The 21,807-nt window shown below is 45.0% G+C and overlaps 1 protein-coding gene across 9 annotated transcripts in view; it reads right to left on the reverse strand.

Moving 5' to 3' along the window:
* Positions 1 to 21,807, reverse strand: part of TANC1 (tetratricopeptide repeat, ankyrin repeat and coiled-coil containing 1) — a 257,848-nt gene that overhangs the window by 60,980 nt on the left and 175,061 nt on the right. For 6 of the 9 annotated variants that reach the window (XM_066279508.1, XM_066279514.1, XM_066279507.1 and 3 more), the window contains 3 exons: positions 7,763 to 8,026; positions 1,622 to 1,744; positions 278 to 559 (listed from right to left, as the gene is read on the reverse strand). In XM_066279508.1, the coding sequence (XP_066135605.1) occupies positions 278 to 559; positions 1,622 to 1,744; positions 7,763 to 8,026 (669 nt within the window). Of the gene's footprint in view, positions 1 to 277; positions 560 to 1,621; positions 1,745 to 7,762; positions 8,027 to 14,103; positions 14,243 to 18,115; positions 18,186 to 21,807 lie in introns of those variants that run through there. The other 3 variants (XM_066279516.1, XM_066279515.1, XM_066279513.1) reach the window with 3 other exon arrangements.

Below are 21,807 nucleotides of genomic sequence, written 5' to 3' on the forward strand. Positions count from 1 at the left end.
CCACCTCCGGTTTAGGACCAACACTTCCCCAGGGCACCTGATCAGGCCTCATGGCCACAGCCCTGCTCACATAAAGAGGAAGAAAGGCCGTACCGCTGGGAGGACACTGGGGAAGGCTGGCCTCGCCTCCGGTCACAGCTACATATGATCACAAATCTGACTCAGCAGCTGGAACAGTCTGAGGGAAACTGGGAATTTACATCTATCCAAACAGCAATTTCCTCCATCTATCTATGTTAATACAAGAAGCTGGACATGCAGTTAAACACGGACATACTTTTAGGTGATGAGCCGGGGCTGTTGGAAGCAATCTGCCTCATGCGGCTTCCGTGGCAGCTCAGCGCTACCAACTTAGAAATGATCGCCGTCTTCCCAAAGCCCACGTTCCCCACCACCACTGCGCCTCTGTTTTCTGTTAGCTCTGCGTTCCTCAGATTTTCTTCTATCCGGTGAAACAGCCAGTCCCTTCCCACGAACACAGAGTCTGTTGTTATGCTCGGTACTTCAAACAACAGGGGCTTCAACAAAATGTCTTGTGGCTTGTAGGGAGCAAATCGTGCTTAGGGAAAGAAAAAGAAAAGTTCATTCTTTTGGAAGAATGCCGTCATTTTATATACCTAAAAAAACTCTATTTATCATTGCATGTATGTTACACTTAGCATAGTTTTAACCCAAAAGAGATCTGTATTTCAATCTGATCCTATTAATACTCTGTACTACCTCATTTATCATACGCTATTGGAACTAAAAATATCCTGTTAAAATGACTTTCTAGTCCTTTTATGCTTCTAAATTATTCTCATGACTCAAGGCAGACACAGAGAATTAGAGAAAGTGACTGCAAGGGCCAAATCATATCTCACCGGTTTATCTCAAACACGTTTTCGCACTACCACACGACGCACTTTCCCTACAGAGAGGGCGCCAGCTCTCACCTGGGTGTCATGGCAATTTGCCCATTATGGTGACACTGTTGACCACATGACTATGCATTACAGGTGGATGCAGGAGGTGGCTAACAGAGCCCGAGGAAGTAAAACAGAGCTGATTCTTGGTTGATGACAGAAATATATTAAGGAACTATTAAACTACTCCTCACTTCAAAATAACATGTTAAATTATTTTTAACTCCAGAAGGAAGTTACTCACATATTTTGAGAATTTCAAAATTAAGGATGGTCCCCTAGCACTTTTTCCAGATAAACTTTTAACACACACACACACACACACACACACACACACACACACCCTTCACATCACATTTTTAAAACATTTGGTTTACCAAGATCACTGCTTAAGCACGGGCTTATTCGGCTTGAGTGTGGGAGAGAACAAGGTCGCTGGCTTGAATAAGTGGGTCATTGGTTCAGCTGGAACCCCCCTCCCGCCCCATCGAGGCACATATGAGAAAGCAATCAATGAATAACCGAGGTGCTGCAACTACCAGTTGATGCTTCTCATCTCTCTGCCTGTCTGTCCCTCTGTCTCTGTTTCTCTCACAAAAACAAACACACAAACAAACAAAAACACAGTTGGTTTAAATGCTGGTTATCACAGACTTTCAATGTCTATTGAACAAGCTCCCCATATCCACCATGACAGCAGATGCAAGGATAAATACCTTTCACTTCCTGTGCCCTACCTCCAGCCGTACTGTGCCATGGTAATCTAATTGACGTGCGAAGAGGAGCATTTCTCTGCCCATCTAAATAACTCAGATCTTCCAATTTGGTTGAGCTCGTCGCTGTAATATGAAACTCAAGTTTAGTCTCTTCAAAGTTGAGTTCAACATCATATCCAAAATACTATAATTACAAATTACTAAGCATCCATGCATTCAACAGAATTTACTTCAAGATGACTTTGGTTTTGTTTGGCCACCCAGGTTTATTTTTCCAGTAATGCTATTAACCAAAAAGTGGTAAGAAAACCAAGTGTTCCTCATTCTTAAATGATAATCGTGTTGATATTGTTGCTAAAAGTCCCCAAGATTCCTGGAAAGAGACAAACAAACTTCACCATAAATTTTTACGAAGAAATTTGGCAATCAGCTGTCACTCCGTAAAGCTCCTATACTTACTGCAAACATGCAGCATGGTGCTTGAGTCTTCTCTGCAGCCCAGAGAACCTTCCACTGCTGCTAGAATGCCAGCCTTGTTAATTAAGCAAGCAGATTCTGCACATACAATTTCATAGTGCTCACATGCTAAAAATCAGCCCTTGGCAGCAAAAGAAGCCGTGTGGACTTTATTAAAAATAAACATATTCTTAAGCTTCAAATTTATTGATTTATATCTATAATGTATTATGTAATATTTCATATGTACGTACTTTTAAAAATCCTAAAAATAGCTCTGGTTGGTGGCTCAGTGGGTAGAGCACTGGCCTAGCATATGGACATCCTAGGTTGGATTCCTGGTCAGAGCACACAGGAGGAGCAACTATCTCTTTTTTTCCTCCCCACTCCCTCCCTCTTCCTCTTCTCCTCACACAGCCAGTGGCTTAATTGGTTCAAGCGTGGCTCCGTTAGAGCGCATCAGCCTCAGGCACTAGAAATAGCTTGGTACTCAAGCATTGGCCCCACATGGAGTTGACAGGTGGATCCCAGTTGAGGTGCATGTGAGAGTCTATCTCCCCTCCTCTCGCCTAAAGAAAAAAAATTCTAAAATTAAGTAATCATATTTACCTCTGATCAAATCAATAAGATTCATAGCACATAGGTACATAGACTCAGTTGGATTATAAAAATAACCAAGGCAAAATAATTTTACTAATTCTCAACAAGTCTTAGAAACAAATATACAGTGTATTTTTGTCTTAAAATTTTTTTGTCTTATATATACACCCTAGGTCACAAAAAGAGAAATCTAAATAAAATTAACCTAATTTGGTTTATGGGTTAAGTGGCCCAATATAAAGTGCTATCGCTCTCAGACATTTGATGATCTTCCAGGATAATAAAACCCAGATGTCAGCTGGCAAATGAGAGGAAGAGGGAGTTCCATTCCAAGGGCGAAGGCTCCTAAGGACTGAGGAAATCATTAGTGGGACCAAGTTTAAGAGACAGAAGTCAAGTTGGGCCATCTGTCTGCTGAAAACCCTCCGGCTCTGATGCAGCATCCAGCAGCCGACCAGCAGCATCTGCCTGACCTGGGCCCTTTCGATTTTCCCTCCTGAATCTCAGTCCTTTCCTTCCTCCCTGTTAGCACCGCCCCCTCTTTCATTTGACAAGCACCTGGGCGGCTCCATGGCCCAGCTCTGTGACAGTGTGTGCCCTGCTCACCTTCCAGTCCATGGAGAATCACCTAACCACCTAATACCTTGACGTTACAACAGCAGACACATACACTTCTGTATCCTTTTAGTGCATACCCACATCCTGTCTACACACCGTGTGCACATTCTCATGAACAGTTCACGCAATCCGTCCTGTTAGGAAGACTCTGCTAAATCCTTATACAAAGCTTCCACACAAGCCTAAGCTATGGGAATTGCACGGAGCCTCTAGCTTCTCTCCAGATCCTTCCTGCCCAGGCTACAGGCCTCCAGGGCTGTACTCATCACCCCGGCTTCCTATAATAATACAGCTTGGAACATATTTCTAGGCTCCTGCCTGGAACCAGGGCCTCTGCAAACGCCCCTGTCCTCAGCATGCCTCACCAAAAATACCTCCCCGTGTCCGAGGCAGAAGGGACAACCAGCAGCGTAAGCCATGGGCCAGTTCATGAATGTGAACAGTCACGAGTCAGCCCTACAGCTTCAGCTCTGGAGGACACAAAGATGCCTGCTGCCTCAAAGGGTTCCCACACTCTCCTTCCTCTGACCCCTTCAGCCATGACATTCAGTTTATAAGTTTGTGACACCGAAAGGTCACAATACATGAGACTATAAAGGGCTAAAATATTCCAAAGAAAGGACTAAAAAAAAAAAAGCCTTTGTTTGCCCTGGCTGGACAGTTCGGTTGGTTAGAGCATCGTCCCAATGGGCAAAGTTTGCTGGTTCAATCCCTGGTCAGGGCACATACAGAAACAGATGATTCTCTCTCTCTCTCTAAAATCAATAAATTAAAAAAAAAAAATTTTAGCCTTGGCCAGTTGGCTCAGCGGTAGAGCATCAGCTCAGCGTGTGGAAGTCCTGGGTTCAATTCCTGGTCAGGGCACATAGGAGAAGTGACCATCTGCTTCTCCACTCCTCCTTTCCTCCCCTTCCTGCAGCCATGGCTCGAATGAGCAAATTGGCCCCAGGTACAGGTTGGCTCCATGGCCTTGCCTCAGGCACTAAAATAGTTGAGTTGCCAAGCAACAGAGCAGTGACCCTTAGATGGGCAGAACATCAGCCCCAGACGGGGGTTGCCAGGTGGATCCCGGTCAGGGCGCATGCGGGAATCTCTCTGCCTCTCTGCCTCCCACTTCATAAAAAATGAATAAATAAATATAAATTAAAAAGCCCTTGTTTGACACAGATGCAGGAGATGAGGTTTCAAATGTCTGTTTTCAGATTTCTAGTCACCACAGCTTCAACTCCAAAGGATGCAACAAGTGGCTTCCGCAACTCCACAGCTCTCATAGTCTATTTTAAACATGATTAAGCTGTGCTGAAGTGGACCATTACTCAGCAGGACTGCAAGCCAGCAGCTGCCGGCTACCTCTGCTTTCTAAGGTGTTGTCAAAGCCAGAGAGAGAGAGAGAGAGAGACGGAGAGCAGCAGCAGGAGGGTATGACTGCCCACGTGTTCCCAACCGTGCAGAGCTGGTGCGTGGACCCCAATCGCCTTCTCACATGCGCCCACACCAGATTCTCAGGCACCACCACTACAAGAATCGGACTTGCTTCTAGTATTCAAAACTTAATGCTTTCAAAAGCCTAACGGTATTCTGGGCCGAGAAAAATCAGAAGTAAAGCAATAATTTCATGTTGCAGTAAACCTACTGCTGATATCTCTACAATTCAATTAATTACACACTTTTTGTGCACACACTGTGTCCAACATCTGGGTGAGAAGTACTTTGGAATATGCTGCAGGAAAGAGGTGAGGGGAGTGGAAGGAGAAGCAGAGACAGACTCCCCAAAGCTGAGCAAGGAGAAACATCTGTTGAAACATCATGGACTAACCTATCAAAGGGAAAGGCCATTAAGTTCAGGCAATTACCAATTGGAGTTTTAATAAAAATGGCTGGTAATTATATTTGTTGGTTTCCTTAAAAACTAAACAGTGTTCTGTGATCCACTTCGGAAGTATTTAAAAAAAAAGAAAAAGAAATAGTAGAACCCAATTACCCAACTTCTAAATGATCTAAGATAGCATTTTAAAGGCTTCTTGTTCTGTTTTAAATAAAGGAATTAGGTGTACATGCCATACATGTAGAGGGGATATACAGTCATGATACGACTAAAGCATTCCAAACCAATTCCACTCTAACAAATCCTTGACAAAGAACAATCTTTGTATAGTGAAACAAACTCCAAACCTAGCCAACTTATTTTTATAATCTTTGACATAAAAATTTCACTATACTAGTTGACTAACAGCGAACAACCAACCACAGTTCTTTGTAACAGTCTCAGTGACAGTCACAGCTGGTGACCTGAGGAACCTGTTTCCATGCCCTCACTCCCCAGGGACCAGGCCCCCGGAGAGCCCACATCAGAGGGAACAGTCTCAGCACCACCCTTCCTTCACCCCAGTCCTGACTCGGCATACACCACCAGTCCTGACTCGGCATACACCGCCAGTCCTGACTCAGCATACACCGAATCCAATCATCGGATGTTTCCGAGCAAATGCAAACTTATTTCTGTTCATATGGATCTCACATGCAGATGCTCCTGAGACACTGCAGCACACAGTCCCTTACATATTCCAGTAACCCTCCTAACACTGAGCAGTGCCTACTGCCTCGTCTGTAGAAGTTTGCCTTCTCATCACTAGACAGGGCTGCATATCTACTGCTCACAAAAATTAGAGGATATTTCAAAATGAATATAAAGCTACAAAATATCCCCTAATGTTTGTGAGTAGAATTAGGGGATATTTCAAAATGAACATGAAGTGATAAAGACACCCTGAATCTTTCATTCCTTTCAGCAGTATTTGAGAAATCTTGCCATTCCCTCCTAACTGAGGTTCAGCTTCAGGGGTAGCAGGGTGAGCAATGAGAAATCTACCAGACTTCTGCTTGTCAACAGATGTAAGCCGCTTGCCTACTTCCTTTCAAAATATGCTTTTAGTTTATAAAATGTACAATACAGAAGAAATGAGCAAACCCATTAGGCCAGGCAGTCGCTGATCAAACACAGAGGTAAAGCCCTCCCAGTTCCCCAGGAGGTCTTGCTCAAGTGCCTATGCAGAAGCTAATGACAGAACACAGCAGAAGTCAGAAGCCCCGCTTTGTAATCACTGCAGACCCTGGAGAAGCTCAGCTCACACCCACTGTCACTTCACATGGCAGGGGACCGCAGACAAGATCAGCAAGCGGAACACATCACCCCAGATGGGGTGCTTTTAACACTGTTGAATTAATTTATTACCATGCTCCCTAATTTTAAAATAGCTTCATGAAATCAAATACAAGTTTGCTATTTTGCTCAAGTCAATAAAGCTATTAAGTTCTGGGATAATACAAATGAAGCATTCATCATACTAGATAAATCCGGTCTAAAATGCCTTGGGTGCAACACATTATGCTGTAGGTAGGGGGATGGTGGTGGGAGACACCGAAGCTCTTGGAAGAACCATCACTCAATGTGCATAAAGGTCTCCAGTCCTCTCTAGCAGACACGCCAAGCCCCTCTTCTGGAACAAGGCCATGTTATTTCCTTTGAAAGCGAATTTGAGTTGTGTCTCAGAACTTTTCCATTAGAGCAATTTATTTATCAGCTGCTTCAGAGTTCCATTGTAAAAAAACCTCCACAAAAAACACCCAACAACAACCAGAGTGACCTGCCACATCCCAAAGGAGCAGTATAAATCAAAGAAAAATCCTTTGATGTAGGAAGAGAGAACCTGGATCCCTGCGTTAGTAGAGTAGAAATTCTAAGTACTATGTTGCTAAAAGGAAGGACTCAAACAAGTTCCTCTTCTGATTTCCACCCAAGGGCACTGAGTTTAGAAACTTGGCACCTAAAAGCAGGCATGACAGCTCAGAGGCAGAGCACCTTTCCCCCGCCCCCCAAACTACTCTCCTTGCTTGACAACCACCCACTGCCAGTCATCTAGCAACAGTCACCACTTCCGGATCCTCCACTCAGGTCCAGCGGCCCCTTCGTGCCTGTTCCCATTTCAACTAAGAGCTCTCAATTCTGCTGCTTATGTTTTAAACAGAATTATACAGAAATTGGACCTCCCATCCGTATCATGGACCTGAACTATAAAAACTAAGTTTGAAAGTTGGACTTAAAATTCTTTGAGCTGATGGTAACAAACTCACTCTAAATAGTGATTCCTGTTTACTAAGAAATAATAAAAAGTCATAAATTTACTCAGGCTTAAAATACCAAAAACAAGAACAGAAGTTTTGGTACTTTCTTCCCTCATACTAAATACTAGATTTAAAGAATTCCAGAGCAGAAGGATCACTCAAAGACAATACAGTGCAGCCTCATCATGTTTATACATAGGTAAACTGAGTTCTAGAAAAAGTAAGTGCCTGACCCATGATCTCAAAGCTGGCTTGTGCCTGGATTAGATTCCCAAGTGAAGAGAGTGAGCATGGGGCACCTCGGACCCAGTAAGAAAACCCTTCCAAGGAGAAGCGTGGCCTTACCTGCAACTGAGTTGGGCCGTGGCATTATTAGCGAGCTGGAGCTCTGAGAATAAGGGACCGGACCATCTCCAACTGAGGCTTCAGCTTTGGGCAGCACGCTCTCTGCTGACCCAGTGGGCTCCTCTTCCGCCACTGGGGAGCAATTATCTGCCCTGCGATCATGAAGCACTCCCTTCTGTACCCCTAACCTTAGGCTTCCGTCCTTATTCCATTCCAAACTGGAGCCACTCCGGTCATCATTTTCGGATGAACTTGTAATTGTGGCTGAAATGAGAGACCAAAAAACTTTGAAGGAGGCCAGGCACAGCTGGGGCTGTGGAGAGCTAACACACACACATTGCCCTCCCCACAGAAGTTTCCCGGTCCACAGAGATTTTATCAAAGTGTTTCATACAATGTATTTTGGTAAATTAGAAGAATGTTGCTTATCAGGGGAAATAAACTGCTAAATTATTCTACAGGGGAGGGAAAAAAGACTGTGATTAAGAAGATAACGAAAAAGCTGTCTAAAAGTATCTGCAAGTTAATGCTGTATCTGTGTAATTTGGAGATTATGTTGCCTCTCTTTTTAACACAGATGAATTGCTCACAAAAGAATTTATATCTCATTAAATTCCTTTGAACGTTCAAGTAAATTTTCACAATTAACAACATTTGTGTAGGGGAGGGAGGGAATAGGGAAGCACATGGTTAATGTAGAAAAGATGCAGGAGAAAAATCTATAAAAACAAAAATACAATTATAGAGTCAAGCAAAGAATTTGGTCTTTAGAAAAACTTTGTAACATCTCTTCAAGACAACCCAGAGAGGCTGACTTGACTCCATTCCTTCAGTGGCTCAGAATGGAAAGCTTCTGTGTAAATAGAACAAGGGAAACACAGCATGGGAGGGGATGCATGACTGCTGAAGTAAAATTGACCTCTAAGAAAGAAAATCAGCACAGAAGAGCATCTAGGTAGAGGAGGAGGAGGAGGAGGATGAAAAGCAGCAATACAGGGTTAGGCAAAAGTAGGTCTGCAGCTGTGAGTACGTGAAACATAAGAGTTTATTTTTGTATTATTGTTTATTAGTTATTGTATTATTTTCCATACACCGTCTGTAAACTTTCCTATGCCCCAGCCGGTATTCACCCTATGTAGCTTCTATAAACAGTCACTTCCACTTTAAAGGCACTGAACCATACGTGATCCCCTTGCAAGCACTGTTCACCCGGGATGCCGGCTTGTTTCCTAGAGAACAAGGGCCGTGTCCTCTGATCCCTCTGTGTCCTCTGTTTGGATCCCAGCAGCCAAGGCCCTTCTGTGCTAGACTGAAATGCGAGTGCACCGGGTCAGAGTGCATGCAGAACCCAGCCGCCTAGATTAAGCCATTTCATCGACACACCACCAACATAACAGGAGGACACACACTTTTATCAGCAGGCTGGTAAACTAGCTCCAGCAGAGTTTTTACAATGCTCTTTAAAGCTCAGAAGTAAAGACAAAACCATTTCTTCGCTGTGACTGCAGGGCATTTTGCCTGAAGTCTAAAACTGTCTTTGCTCCTGCTGCTTCAGTCTGGACTTCTTACCCACTGTTGTCTCTATAAAAATCCTCCCTCTTTAAAGTATCTGCCACCAGGATCTCCTTTCTGAACTGCATAGTGCCCGGCACATATTAACTGCTCAATAAATATTTGCTAAATCGATGAATGAGCAAATGAACGAACTTCTATTACAGTTGTGGTCAGAGACACTGCATTTAATCTTATTGTTACTGGTTCAGGATTGTTGGTATGTCTCTAACCAAAGTATAAATTTACTTGTGACAGGCCCATCATACCTTTTGGGTATCTGTCATTATTGCCAGCATCTGCAGCAAATATTCTATCACGAGTATTCATACTCATCTTCCCATCTATTTAGAATCCATTACAGCCTTCAGAGTGTGTGTGTGTGTGTGTGTGTGTGTACACGTGTGTTCAATGGACCATTCATATGTGCATAAGTACAACAAGTATGACTTTCTATCAGAAAAATGCTGCTGCTGGTGACAATAGCAGCGGCTAATGTTTACTGAAGGTTACGAGATGTCAGGGACTATGCTAAGTGCTTCACAGAAATATCTTAATTTATTAATGAGATTATTGCTTATTAATAGTAATCAATTATTCATTACAACCCTGTTAATAACTTGTACATATGTCCCGAGCCTTCGTTTACAAGTCCAGCGTTTGGGATGCAGAATGCTTTTCCTACAGACATGTGATAATTAGTTAGGCTCCCAGGCTACCCCAATGATCTCCGTTATAAACAGGGGTGGGGTGGGGTGATTTGTATGGTTTTATCGTGGTGTCTGTTTTATTTAGGGACACATATCTTTAAGGTGAAAAACAAAGTCAAAGTGATGTTTTTCCTCTTTTGTTCCCCCTAATTGTCATGCACTTCAGAATCAAACCCCCAAGGATCTGAGTCCTGACTCAGACCTCAAGCAGTGAGAACACAGGCAAGGAGCTTCCCTACTACTTCCTGTTCCCAGTGACAGCGCCAGATGCAGGACTCGCAGGTCCCAGGAAGCCGCTGAGAGTAGGGACACCCTGGTCAGGGCTCAGGACTGAAGGGACAGGTTGAAGGCCCAGTGCCCAGGCCCTGGCAGTGAGCAGAAGGAGAGGACGTGGGGAGGAAGCCTCCAGCTGCAGACACAGTAGCTGAGGTGGGAAGCTCCAGGTGGGGTTGCCACTTTAAAAGCAGGGTATTATAAGTTGGTGGTAACTAGAAGACTCTGCCCCTGCCCTCACGAAGCTCAGCTAAGAGATACACTCTGCTGTCCACACTGCCCAGGCAGCCAGCAGCGCTGAAGCCACGGGCCTCTCACAAAGATGCTCCACTGAGATCGCCCCGCTTCACAGTGCTCGCCCTGGGATCCAATGCCAGATCCACCTACATGGCTTGAAGCCCAGGCCGTGTACTTTCATCTCGGCTCGGACACGACTGAGCCCTGAAGCAGTCCAGCAGGGCAGACGAAGGCCCAGCCTGTCCGGGTCCCTGCGTGACCTAAGCAGCACACCAGGCCGGGCAGCTCCACAGTCTCCATAAGGAGACGGCTGGTTCTTACCACAAACGACAGGCTACTCAAAAACATCTTCCCGGCTAACAGAAATCCGAACTCCTAATCAACTAGTCCAATCACCTTCAAGTTAACACACACACACACACACACACACACACACACAATTTTAACTATGATCATTTTTTTCCAAAAAGCTCTAAAAGAGTAAGTACCATTTGACATATTTTGGAGACTGAATAATCTTTAAAGTTCCCTAAAACTAATAAATTTTATTCCTTCAGCCAGTATAGATGTCAGCTTTTGTCAATTAAGACATGCTGTCATCATTCATACTGGGTCTCAAACACTCGTCCAACATGCAAGGTTCTGTACATAAGTGACTTAACAGGCCTCGGGTTACCAAGCTACGAGGCTGTGCAATGCTCACAACGTGGTATTCACTTAGGTCTGGTACTGCCCACTGCTTCACATGTGCTACGTCGGACTCTCCAGGTAGTTTGAAAGTTCCTTTAAACCACAAACAGTGTGTTAGCCTTCTCTGTAGTAACAGCACATTTAACCAGACTTCCTATGCTAGTGCACAGGACTACGCTATTTCCAAAGAATTTTCAAAATATATTAGGACGCATACATGACCACTGCAACCATGAGAAGGAGTGGGTGGGCTGGGAACCACTGACCCTACCATACAGATATGGAAACACACCCATACACACACAGGGTTTATGGTATGTCTGATACCAGTTCTTTTGATGGCATATGTAGTGTGTTTTAAAACTCCCTTTGCCATGCACAGTGCTCATCATGCAAAACTGGCTCTGTAGTTATCTGTGGCTAAGAAATATAGTATTTTGCAGTTCATGTCTGCCTTGTTAAAAACAGTAGCCCCATAGCCCCTGACAGGGGGCTAGTTGACAGGGACCAGTCATGGGCTCAGAGCAGCCAGGAGGGAGCCACTGATGGAGAGGTGGTGGAAGCAGAGAAAGACCCCCTCGGTCATCAGATGTTTTGCTATATAAGTCTCTGCAATAAAACTATTTCTTCTCCTTCCAAATTTTCCTTCATCTGCTCTTTGCCTTTTGAAGGTTCTTTCTATGTTGAATGTACACAAAATAGAAGTGGGAAAATAATCAGTTCCAGTTCAGGGCCCAGTAAGTACTTTGATGGGATATAAATCAAGTTATAGGTTTAAAAGAACATCAAGAAGAAAATTCAACTGACTACACCATTGGTCCAGAATTGTTTAAGAATAAGGGTCATTGATATCAAATGTAGACCACATGGAGCAGAATGCTTTCTGAGCTGTAGGAAAGACGAGAGGTAATAAAATGCAAGAGGTTTGGGTTCAAGCCCTGGCTTCTCTCCCTCCGAGGGCCCAGGGTGTGGTGGGTCCTAAGGGGCTGTCTCTCTCAGCCCAGTGCTAAGAACAGGTACATTTTTTGTCTTTATCTTACAAACACGCCTAATGTATTTGATTGTGTTTCTGTTTATTGGCTACTCAGAAACTTAAGAGTAAAACATTCGTTCCACTTATAAGCACCATGAATGAAATCTAATGAGCCCGACTCCTAACTTCATCTTTTCTCTCATTTCTTTCCCCCAACTCATATCTTCACTGAAAGAGAAAAATCTCGTTTTGCTCCATGTCTATTTGAGAGCATTCCAAATCCATTGGGGAGAGATTAAGTATAAATAAATGAATACCTCTTGGAAATAACATCAAGTGGCTAAATAAATATTATAATGATGTTTACTATGTATGGGCTCTGCCCTGCACCCTTGTTGCATCTCAACTCAATTACTACTCCCGAGAGCCCCACAGGCACGCAAGCCGGGACCACTGCAGCCCTGCCGTGCTCCACAGTGGCGCTCTACTGCTCTGATTACGCCACACTACTAGAGAATGTTGAGACTGCACCCCACATATATGTATTTATAAATTATGTACATGTACTATTCTAATTGATTATAACATATAGCCAGTGGTTTTCAACCTTCTTACACTTGGGACCAGTGAAAACAGGAGAATTATTTCAGGGATCGCTAAAGCAGAAATTACCCTCAGCATAAGCTAATTGGACGAAGATCATTGGGTCTGTAATTCTTATCAATATCATGGTGGTGAACTCTTTCACAGACCAGCACGAAATTTCTGGTAACCAGCACCAGTCTGCAGACCAGTGGTTGAAAAACACTGGTATACACCACACCCAAAAATAGACAGTTTGAGCCCTGGCTGGGTAGCTCAGTTGGTTAAGAGTGTCATCCCACTAGGTTACGGGTTCGATTCCTGATCAGGGCACATACAAGAATCACTCAATGATTCTTGCATAAATAACTGGAACAATAAATTGATGATTCTCTCTCTCCCCCCCTTCCTCTCTCTTTCTAAAATCAATCAATAAAATTTAAATACACACACACATACACATACAGATTTTAAAAGAATAAAAAAAAAAATGAAAGCACGCCATAACTGTCTCGCATTCTCCAATTTCGCAGCCAGGGCTCAAGAAGAGAACCTTCTGTTGTCCCCTGGACTGTGGAGAAGATCAGATATAAGGGCCTATGTGAAGGGCCTCATATATCATCAGTACTCAAGAATGTTTTCCTCCCATACAATTGAAGAAAAAGTAGCACTAAAAAAAAGCACATTTTTAAACTTCTATATTCAGCTTAATAGTTGACAGGAAGAGTTTAAAAGTTAAAGCTCTGTGACCAGTGAATTAATTAAGACCAGTGAATTAATTAAGACCAGTGAATTAAAGATCAAAGAAGAAAGACACACAATGGTCACTTATAGAAATGAGAGAAGGGAAGAAGTAAATAAAAAAGGAAAATGCAACTACTGCAGACAGCGCCTGCTTGGACCTGACCGAATGAAGATCACTAACTACTTTGGACAGGGAAAGCGAGAGAGACGCGTGAGTGGGGGAAGGTCAGAGGAACAAGTCAAGGAAGCAGCATGGGAACACCCTGGTCCTCTTGACCTAAGTTTTGCTCCTCTCACACCACACATGGTTCAGCCTGCCACACCATATTTCGGATTTCCCCAAGTGACAAAGGGAAAGATGGCATGGATGAAATCGCCTGACCAGAAACGCCAGACTGTGCTTCTCGCTCTGGCCCACCCACAGACTGACAAACTGCACGGGGAACAGAGGCTGCGGCCCACCTGGAGGGACGGCTCTCTAAGTCGCTCAGCGCAGCAGCACAGCGAGGACAGGGTTCCAGCGAAGGCCCTGAGCTAACTCGCCCTTCTCTGGAATGCCGCTGGGAGGGTACCTGACTTACCTTTAGCTCCAGGGAACTTTCTGGCTTCTCCTTCTGCAACTTTTCACGGACAACAGCTTGGCTCTTCTGGCCAGCCGTGTGTACCGCGCTGCAGAGCCCTACTCCCCTTCTGGCCTTGCACAGATGCCCTTGCTTTGGCTTGTGACAGACAGATCTCTGTACCAGATCTCCAGCTCAGTGCTCACAGCATTGCGCAAGGCGTGCTCTGCTATGACATGCAGCAAGGCCAGGGACCTGAGCCACACATTCACAGCAGCATTCTTCAGGCTTTGGATTGTGGACACACCTAAAGCTGGAATAGGGCAGCGGGGGAGGGAGGACAGAGCTGCCTCACTGAGCTACACTGCCCCAATTCAGTCTGACACGGAGGGTCACAGTCTCCAGGGAAAAGCCTCTGGATTTAAACACGACTTTTTCTAGAGACAGCACATGGCACAGTGCTTAAAGCTTCACATAACCTGCACACTAAAGGCAAAGACAGTGGAGCTTTTTACACAGTCTAATGATTCCCCAAAGTTCTAGAATCTTTCATAAAAGAGCACAGGCACCATTAGCGGTTGGTATTATTATGCATCTACAACATACACTTTCCATCAGAAGTGTCAACCATTGCCATGTTTTAAACCCTGTTCTACAACTGACAACTTGCCCAGACCCCAAAGAGGACAACAGACCTTTCTTTGGTCCCACAAGTGGAAAAGTTTTGAAACAGATACTATGCCTTATCTTTCTTGTCCCTTGTCTCGGTACTGGACAAACTTGCTCCTGGTACACAGTAGGTGTCAATAAATGCTTCCTACACTGACATAACCAGCAGGTGCTTTGCCAACTTGAATCATCACCAAGGATTTCTTTCCCATATTAAATAGGTTACAGAATTATATATGTAAAGGCAAATTTCCCTCCTTCACCTGAGAGATTAAAAAAAGTGTCTATAATTAAGGATAATTTTTTAAATTGCAGGCAATGTACTAAAATGAATATTAACAGATCTGAAGCACTAAATAGTTATTATCCAATCAATCCGAACCATTTCAGTTTAGTAGCAAGCAAAGCAGTATGAGTGGCAACAAGGCAGCATTAGCATAAAATCAAAAGGGCAGAATTTACAAGTTAAAAATGAAAATATAGTACAATGAATTCCTCTTTGTACGCCTCTCTTTGCATCTGATCATCTCTCCTGGCACACAAAGTCCAAGAAATCAAAGGTCTAAAGCTACCTCTGGAATCACTTTCATTTTACAAGCTTAGGAGGGCAGAGAGGAGAGACAAGGAAGATAAAAGTCAGCCCTTGATCACTTTTAAAAAATATCCTAAGCAACTAGGCAGAAAGACAAATATTATCAAACTCTAGTAAGACCCAGCAGGATAAGAATCCAAGTGTCCACTATTTCACTGTAAGTCACTTTTGCAGGAGAAATGTTTCTGTGAAGGAACTCCCTTGCCTGAATTTATACCTGCCTCTCAGCTTCAAAGTGGGAAGCACAAAAGAAATGCAAGCCACTCCCACCAAAGAAAGGGGAAAGCCAGCAGGAAGAACCCAAGTTCTTACTTTACCCTTTTCAAGTCCTGAGCACTTATTCATCCTGAAAGCTACCTAGCCTGGTGGAATGCTGGCTCAGATGTCAGGGAGCTCAGCAGGTGAGTAACACACCTCAACTGTGCAGGAAACAAGCCTTGTGGGGGAGAGAGGGCCACTGTCCACTTGGAATCCCTTCCCTGAGCTGTCCTAACAGCAGCTCTTAAAGGAAACACATCCACCCACACTACAAAAGTCATTTGGAGATTATGAATGTCAGCAGGCACCAGCAGATAGTAGAAGGAGGCAATGGAAGGGATGACTGACTTTGAGTGATCTCTTTCCTCAGCCAGAATTTCTCTAATTGCTACTGGTAAGTCCTTGTGCTGACCACACACATTAATGGGTAGGAAAGATTTATTATTTTTTTAAAACCTTGATAGGAAAGCTGGGTACTGTTTGTTTCTCCTCATCTAATATCCATTCTCCTTCTTCCCTAATAGAGAAAAGCCCATTTCCCTGAAATAAATACACACATACAAAATACCGATCCTGATATGGACATAAATAAGTATTAAACAATATGTTTAAATCAAAAAGTGCTTCAAAACCCACTATTTTCAGCGATGCTTTTAAAAAAACATCTAGGTGGTTTTCCGATGAAAGCACACTTTTTTTTTTTTGAAGCTGGTTTTACAATTTCCATTTGTAACAGCTGGAAGCCAGTTATATCAAGGGAACGTCACCAAGAAAAAAATGTTTTCTCAGGCATGGAGGAAACACTTTTAAAAAGCCAGTTCTTTATAAAGTTGTTTTTTTTTTTCAAAGCAAGTAGTTGAAAAACTAGTTTATGATGATTGGGTACACCTGGGGTTCACACTGAAAATGTTTTCACATGGCAAATTTGGAAGAAATCAGATACTAACTTCTAGGTCATGCCAATGATTTCAATATGTAAAGAGTAAGGAATTTGGCCCTGGCCGGTTGGCTCAGCGGTGGAGCGTTGGCCTGGTGTGCGGGGGACCCGGGTTCGGTTCCTGGCCAGGGCGCATGGGAGAGGCGCCCATTTGCTTCTCCACCCCCACCCCCTCCTTCCTCTCTGTGTCTCTCTTCTCCTCCCGCAGCCAGGGCTCCATTGGAGCGGGGATGGCCCGGGCGCTGGGGATGGTTCCTTGACCTCTGCCCCAGGCACTAGAGTGGCTCTGGTCTCGGCAGAGCGACGCCCCCTGGTGGGCAGAGCGTCGCCCCCTGGTGGGCGGAGTGTCGCCCCTGGTGGGCGTGCCGGGTGGATCCCGGTCGGGCGCATGCGGGAGTCTGACTGTCTCTCCCCGTTTCCAGCTTCAGAGGATTAAAAAAAAAAAAAAAAAGAGTAAGGAATTTTATTTTTTTTAAGAAAAGAAGATATTGCCCTGGCCTGTTGGCTCAGTGGTAGAGCGTCGGCCTGGCGTGCAGGAGTCCTGGGTTCGATTCCCGGCCAGGCCACACAGGAGAAGTTCCCATCTGCTTCTCCACTCCTCTCTCCCCCTCCTTCCTCTCTGTCTCTCTCTTCCCCTCCCGCAGCCGAGGCTCCATTGGAGCAAAGTTGGCCCGGGCACTGAGGATGGCTCTGTGGCCTCTGCCTCAGGCACTAGAATGGCTCTGGTCACAACAGAGCGATGCCTCAGATGGGCAGAGCATCGCCCCCTGGTGGGCATGCTGGGTAGATCCCAGTTGGGCATATGCGGGAGTCTGACTGCCTCCGTTTCCAACTTCAGAAAAAAAAAAAAAAAAAAGATATTCATAGGGAATCCAGTTAATCCCATCTAATTTAGACAGTATTTCTACATGACAGAATTATTATATTTCTACAGACATTTATATTGGTAGAACTTGGACCTCCTGAAATCGGATAAAGTGGGACTCCCCTCAGTAGAACACAATACAGTGGGAACGGGTGGGAGGGTTCTTCAAAGCTCTGGCCTCCACAGAAAAAGACTGGAAGGGGTCCAACAAATTCTTCTAATGGTTATTAGCCTGCCTTTTCTCCTACTAAGCAGTTCCTAAAAACAAAATTCTCTTCCCTTGCAATATGTCAAAACTGGTGGTGGGGAACACAGGGAAGGTTCCCGGTGGCGGCCCCGAGGAGGCGTCTGGGCATGTGGGAGAAGCTTCCCACAGGCATTGCTAGGCAAAAATATTTAGATCAGATATAATCGGCATGATGGAAATCAGCTTAAATAGAAGGGGAGGCCCAGGAATGTTTAAGGATGGGTTAACACTGTTTGAAATTTTCCCTAAGTGACCTAGAGAGAAATGGTGTTAATGCTGTGCGGGGAACGCCTGTCTGAGCCCTGTAGTACGGGAGCCTACCGTTCCCCAAAGCTTGTCACGTCACGCGGTTGTGTGCATTTATACCAGCATGCCCCCAAACCTTGGCCACTCCAACAGGAGCTCTAAGGATTGACGAATCTAAACACCTTAAAATGGAAAATGAACCGGAAAGCCACGGCCTACCTTCTCCTGGCCCTAGGTCAGTTGGAACATGGATCCGAACCAGCCTATTTCACAAGCAGCTGCCAAGGCCTTCCAAAGCAGCAAGCCAAGGTATCTCACCTTCATCTCTGCCGGCTAGGATCGCTGTGTTCCTGAATATTTTATTCTGTTAAACATTTAAGAGGCCTCAAGGTTGCCATTCCCAGGCTACACCTTATACAAACAAACATTGTTCTTCAGGGAGAAAAAGCACCCCCCCACACACACACACCCCGCAACCACAGAACCACAGCTGAGTCACAGATCCCTGCTGTCTGTCTGAAGAGGCGATGGAGCCTGCACCCCTCCACTGATTCAGGGGAGCTCTTTCCCTCCTCTGGCCTCACCACTGCTGCCTCTTCAAAGAGTTGTGACTACAGTCTGTCTGGAAAGGAAATACTTGCTTTTTTCTCCTTCTCCTCCCTACCACTCTTCCAGCGTGTCCCTTAGCCACAGACTAATTCTGCGGGTCACGAAAGGAGAGGGAACAGAGGCACGTTGTCACCAGCACAGTGTTTCCCTCTTGGCCACCTACAGTGCTCGCTCCCTGCAGATCAGAGAAAGCAACACGAGGCACAGCTTCCGGGCTGGGGGTCCATCAAAGGGGGACTAACCACTTCTTAATTCCTCCCACTCACATCTACTAAGTTAAGGGAATGTGGTGACTTGAGCCAAAAGATGAAGGACAGCCTCAATGACATAAAATGTGTCGTTTAATTTTAAAGACAAAAGAGCTTAAGATACAAATGACATTAAAAGATCTGACAGGACCACCTTGGAATGGGAATCCTGCATAGCTTCTTCTTTTTTTTTTTTTCTGAAGCTGGGAACGGGGAGAGACAGTCAGACAGACTCCCGCATGCACCCAACTGGGATCCACCCGGCACGCCCACGATGCTCTGCCCCTCCGGGGCGGGAGGGGAAGAGAGAGACAGAGAGGAAGGGGGGGGGTTGGTGAAGCAAATGGGCGCTTCTCCTATGTGCTCTGGCCGGGAATCCAACCCGGGTCCCCCGCACGCCAGGCCGACGCTCTACCGCTGAGCCAACCAGCCAGGGCCTGCATAGCTTCTTTATAAACCAACTTCAGTGCGACTTGATTGTACCAACAGTTGTCTTTCTCATTCCCAACACCAGGCTAGGTGTGCTCAGTAGAAAGCCGGGATAATACAGATAAGACCCCTCTCCATATGGAGACAAAGGTAAATAATAAAGCAAGAAAAAGTAATTTGAAGGAAAATATTGTATTTAGGTGCTAGGGAGAGCCTAGAAGAAGACGACTAACCAGCCCAGGACTGAGTGGAACTGAATTAAATCAAGCACTAATTAAGAACCTCAATGTCCCTTACTGCTCAATCTTTCATTGGCAATACAGAAAACCAAACCAGCAACCTTTTTCTCCTCTCTTTAGAACACTTTAAATTGTAGTACCGTAACTCAGTAAGAGAGAGAAGAATGAATGAATGAATGAATGAATGAATGTCATTTTTTGGTTACTGAAAAAGTTTCTGTCAAAATAAGAAACTGGCTTGGTTATAGTAAGAAGCTTGTAATGCCAAGGCCAGATCATACAATGAAAAGGAACAGGCTGTCCAGAAATAAATAAATAAAATTGTAGAGCTGGCCAACTCCTTAAACGAAAATAAACTCTACAGAGCAGAGGGAATTTCAGAAAAGCTAAGAATGGTATAAAGAAGTCATCTGGCTGTTGCAGAATTAATACTGAAGACCTAGCCATGGTGGACAGCTCAGAGAGATGGCATGAGAACAGAGTCAGACTGGGGAAACTGGCTGGACTGACTAGACTAAACAGCAGGCCGGGAAGCAGCGTGAGATGCGAATGGGAATTTAGCATAACGTGCTCACACGAAGCGGACTGAGAAGGATGTAAATCTGCTACAAAAACCTCAACCCACCATTTATATGAAATGTCCAGAATCAGCTAATCTATAGAGACAGAAAGTAGACTGAGCAGGGCCAGCAGAGGGGGGAGCGGGGTGTGACTGCAAATGGGTAAGGAGTTCTTTCTGGGATGATGGAGATGTTCTGAATTAGACTGTGGTGATGGCTGTGTATCTCAGATTATACCAAAAACCATCCAATGGCTTAAATCAGGGGTCCCCAAACTTTTTACAGAGGGGGCCAGTTCACTGTCCCTCAGACTGTTGGAGGGCCAGACTATAAAAAAAACTATGAACTAATCCCTATGCACACTGCACATATCTTATTTTAAAGTAAAAAAACAAAACGGGAACAAATACAATATTTAAAATAAAGAATAAGTAAATTTAAATCAACAAACTGACCAGTATTTCACTGGGAACTATGGGCCTGCTTTTGGCTAATGAGATGGTCAATATCCGGTTCCATATTTGTCACTGCTAGCCGTAACAAGTGATATGACGCGTGTGTCCCACGTCACCAGAAGTAGTACTGTACGTGAGCGACACTGCGCTATGCTGACTATCAATGAAAGAGATGCCCCTTCCGGAAGCGGCGGGGGGGGGGGGGCGGATAAATGGCCTCAGGGGGCTGCATGCCGCTCATGGGGCCGTAGTTTGGGGACTCCTGGCTTAAATGGATGAGTACTATGGTATGTGAATTGTATCTCAATAAAGCAATTAACAAAACAAAAATCCACCAAAGAGCCCAATCCAAGTGCAAACGGAGGGAAGAGGCTGCCTGCCTGTTGCTGAAGGGGCCCCACACAAGGCCGTGGTGAGGGTGACACCAGGATGCCACAGTCCGCTCCCAGAAATCGCACAGATCTTCTGGGACAATCTCCAAAATACACACTGGGTGAACTTGAAACGTGGCTTTCCAAACTGCACTTGAAAGAGATTGCAGGTCACTGAAGAAAAGAAGGAGCTCAAATGTCATTCCATTTGATTACATGTAAATGTGAAAGTAAGTGCGGTTCAGTCCATAATAAAATGTAAAATATCCATCAAAGACATGTGCCTAACTCGGCAAAAGGGAAGGAGCTGAACTGTTCAGCAGAGCACTGATGTTAAACAGCAGCACAGCCTTGGAGCGGAGGAGTGCCCAAACAACCGTCCCATGGCCCCGCACAGCTGTCTCTGAGAGGCGCCCCACACAGCTGTCTCTGAGAGGCGCCCCGCTGGAGACCTGAGACAGGGATGCCTCGGCCTGCCTGCAGACACTGAAAAGCAGTCTGTCTCGGGTGGGATGTAAAAACAAGGGCTCTTCAATTCCCTGGATGATTCCAGCATGTACCTGGGACTCAAAACTACTAAACTAATCAGAGTGCTTAATTTCCCAGACAGGAAAGAGATGTGGGGAGAACAGAAACATTGCTCACGTCACTCAGCCGAGCAGCCTGAGTCCGGACTGGAATCTCCGTCTCCTGCCCCTCCTCCCTTCAGGACAACCACACCCACTACATGTGGATGTGTGTGGTGGTGGTGGTGGTGGGGGGGGGCAGCATTCTTTTAAAAATTCTGGGCTCAAAACTGGTCAGATCCCATTATAAGAAACTAAAGAATTAATGCCTGGTGATATGTGGGGATGTCAGTGACCTTGAGATCGGGCTGGGGAGATTGTGCAATATGCATGGATTTCACCGCTCTGCTGGATCCCGGTGGGACCCAATCCCCAACAAATGCAATTCACTGGTGAGGAGGGCAGATTTTTGTAACTACCCAGGCCAGATCTGA

This window comes from Saccopteryx bilineata, chromosome 5 (assembly GCF_036850765.1).
Source record: "Saccopteryx bilineata isolate mSacBil1 chromosome 5, mSacBil1_pri_phased_curated, whole genome shotgun sequence".
NCBI classification, from domain to species: domain Eukaryota; kingdom Metazoa; phylum Chordata; class Mammalia; order Chiroptera; family Emballonuridae; genus Saccopteryx; species Saccopteryx bilineata.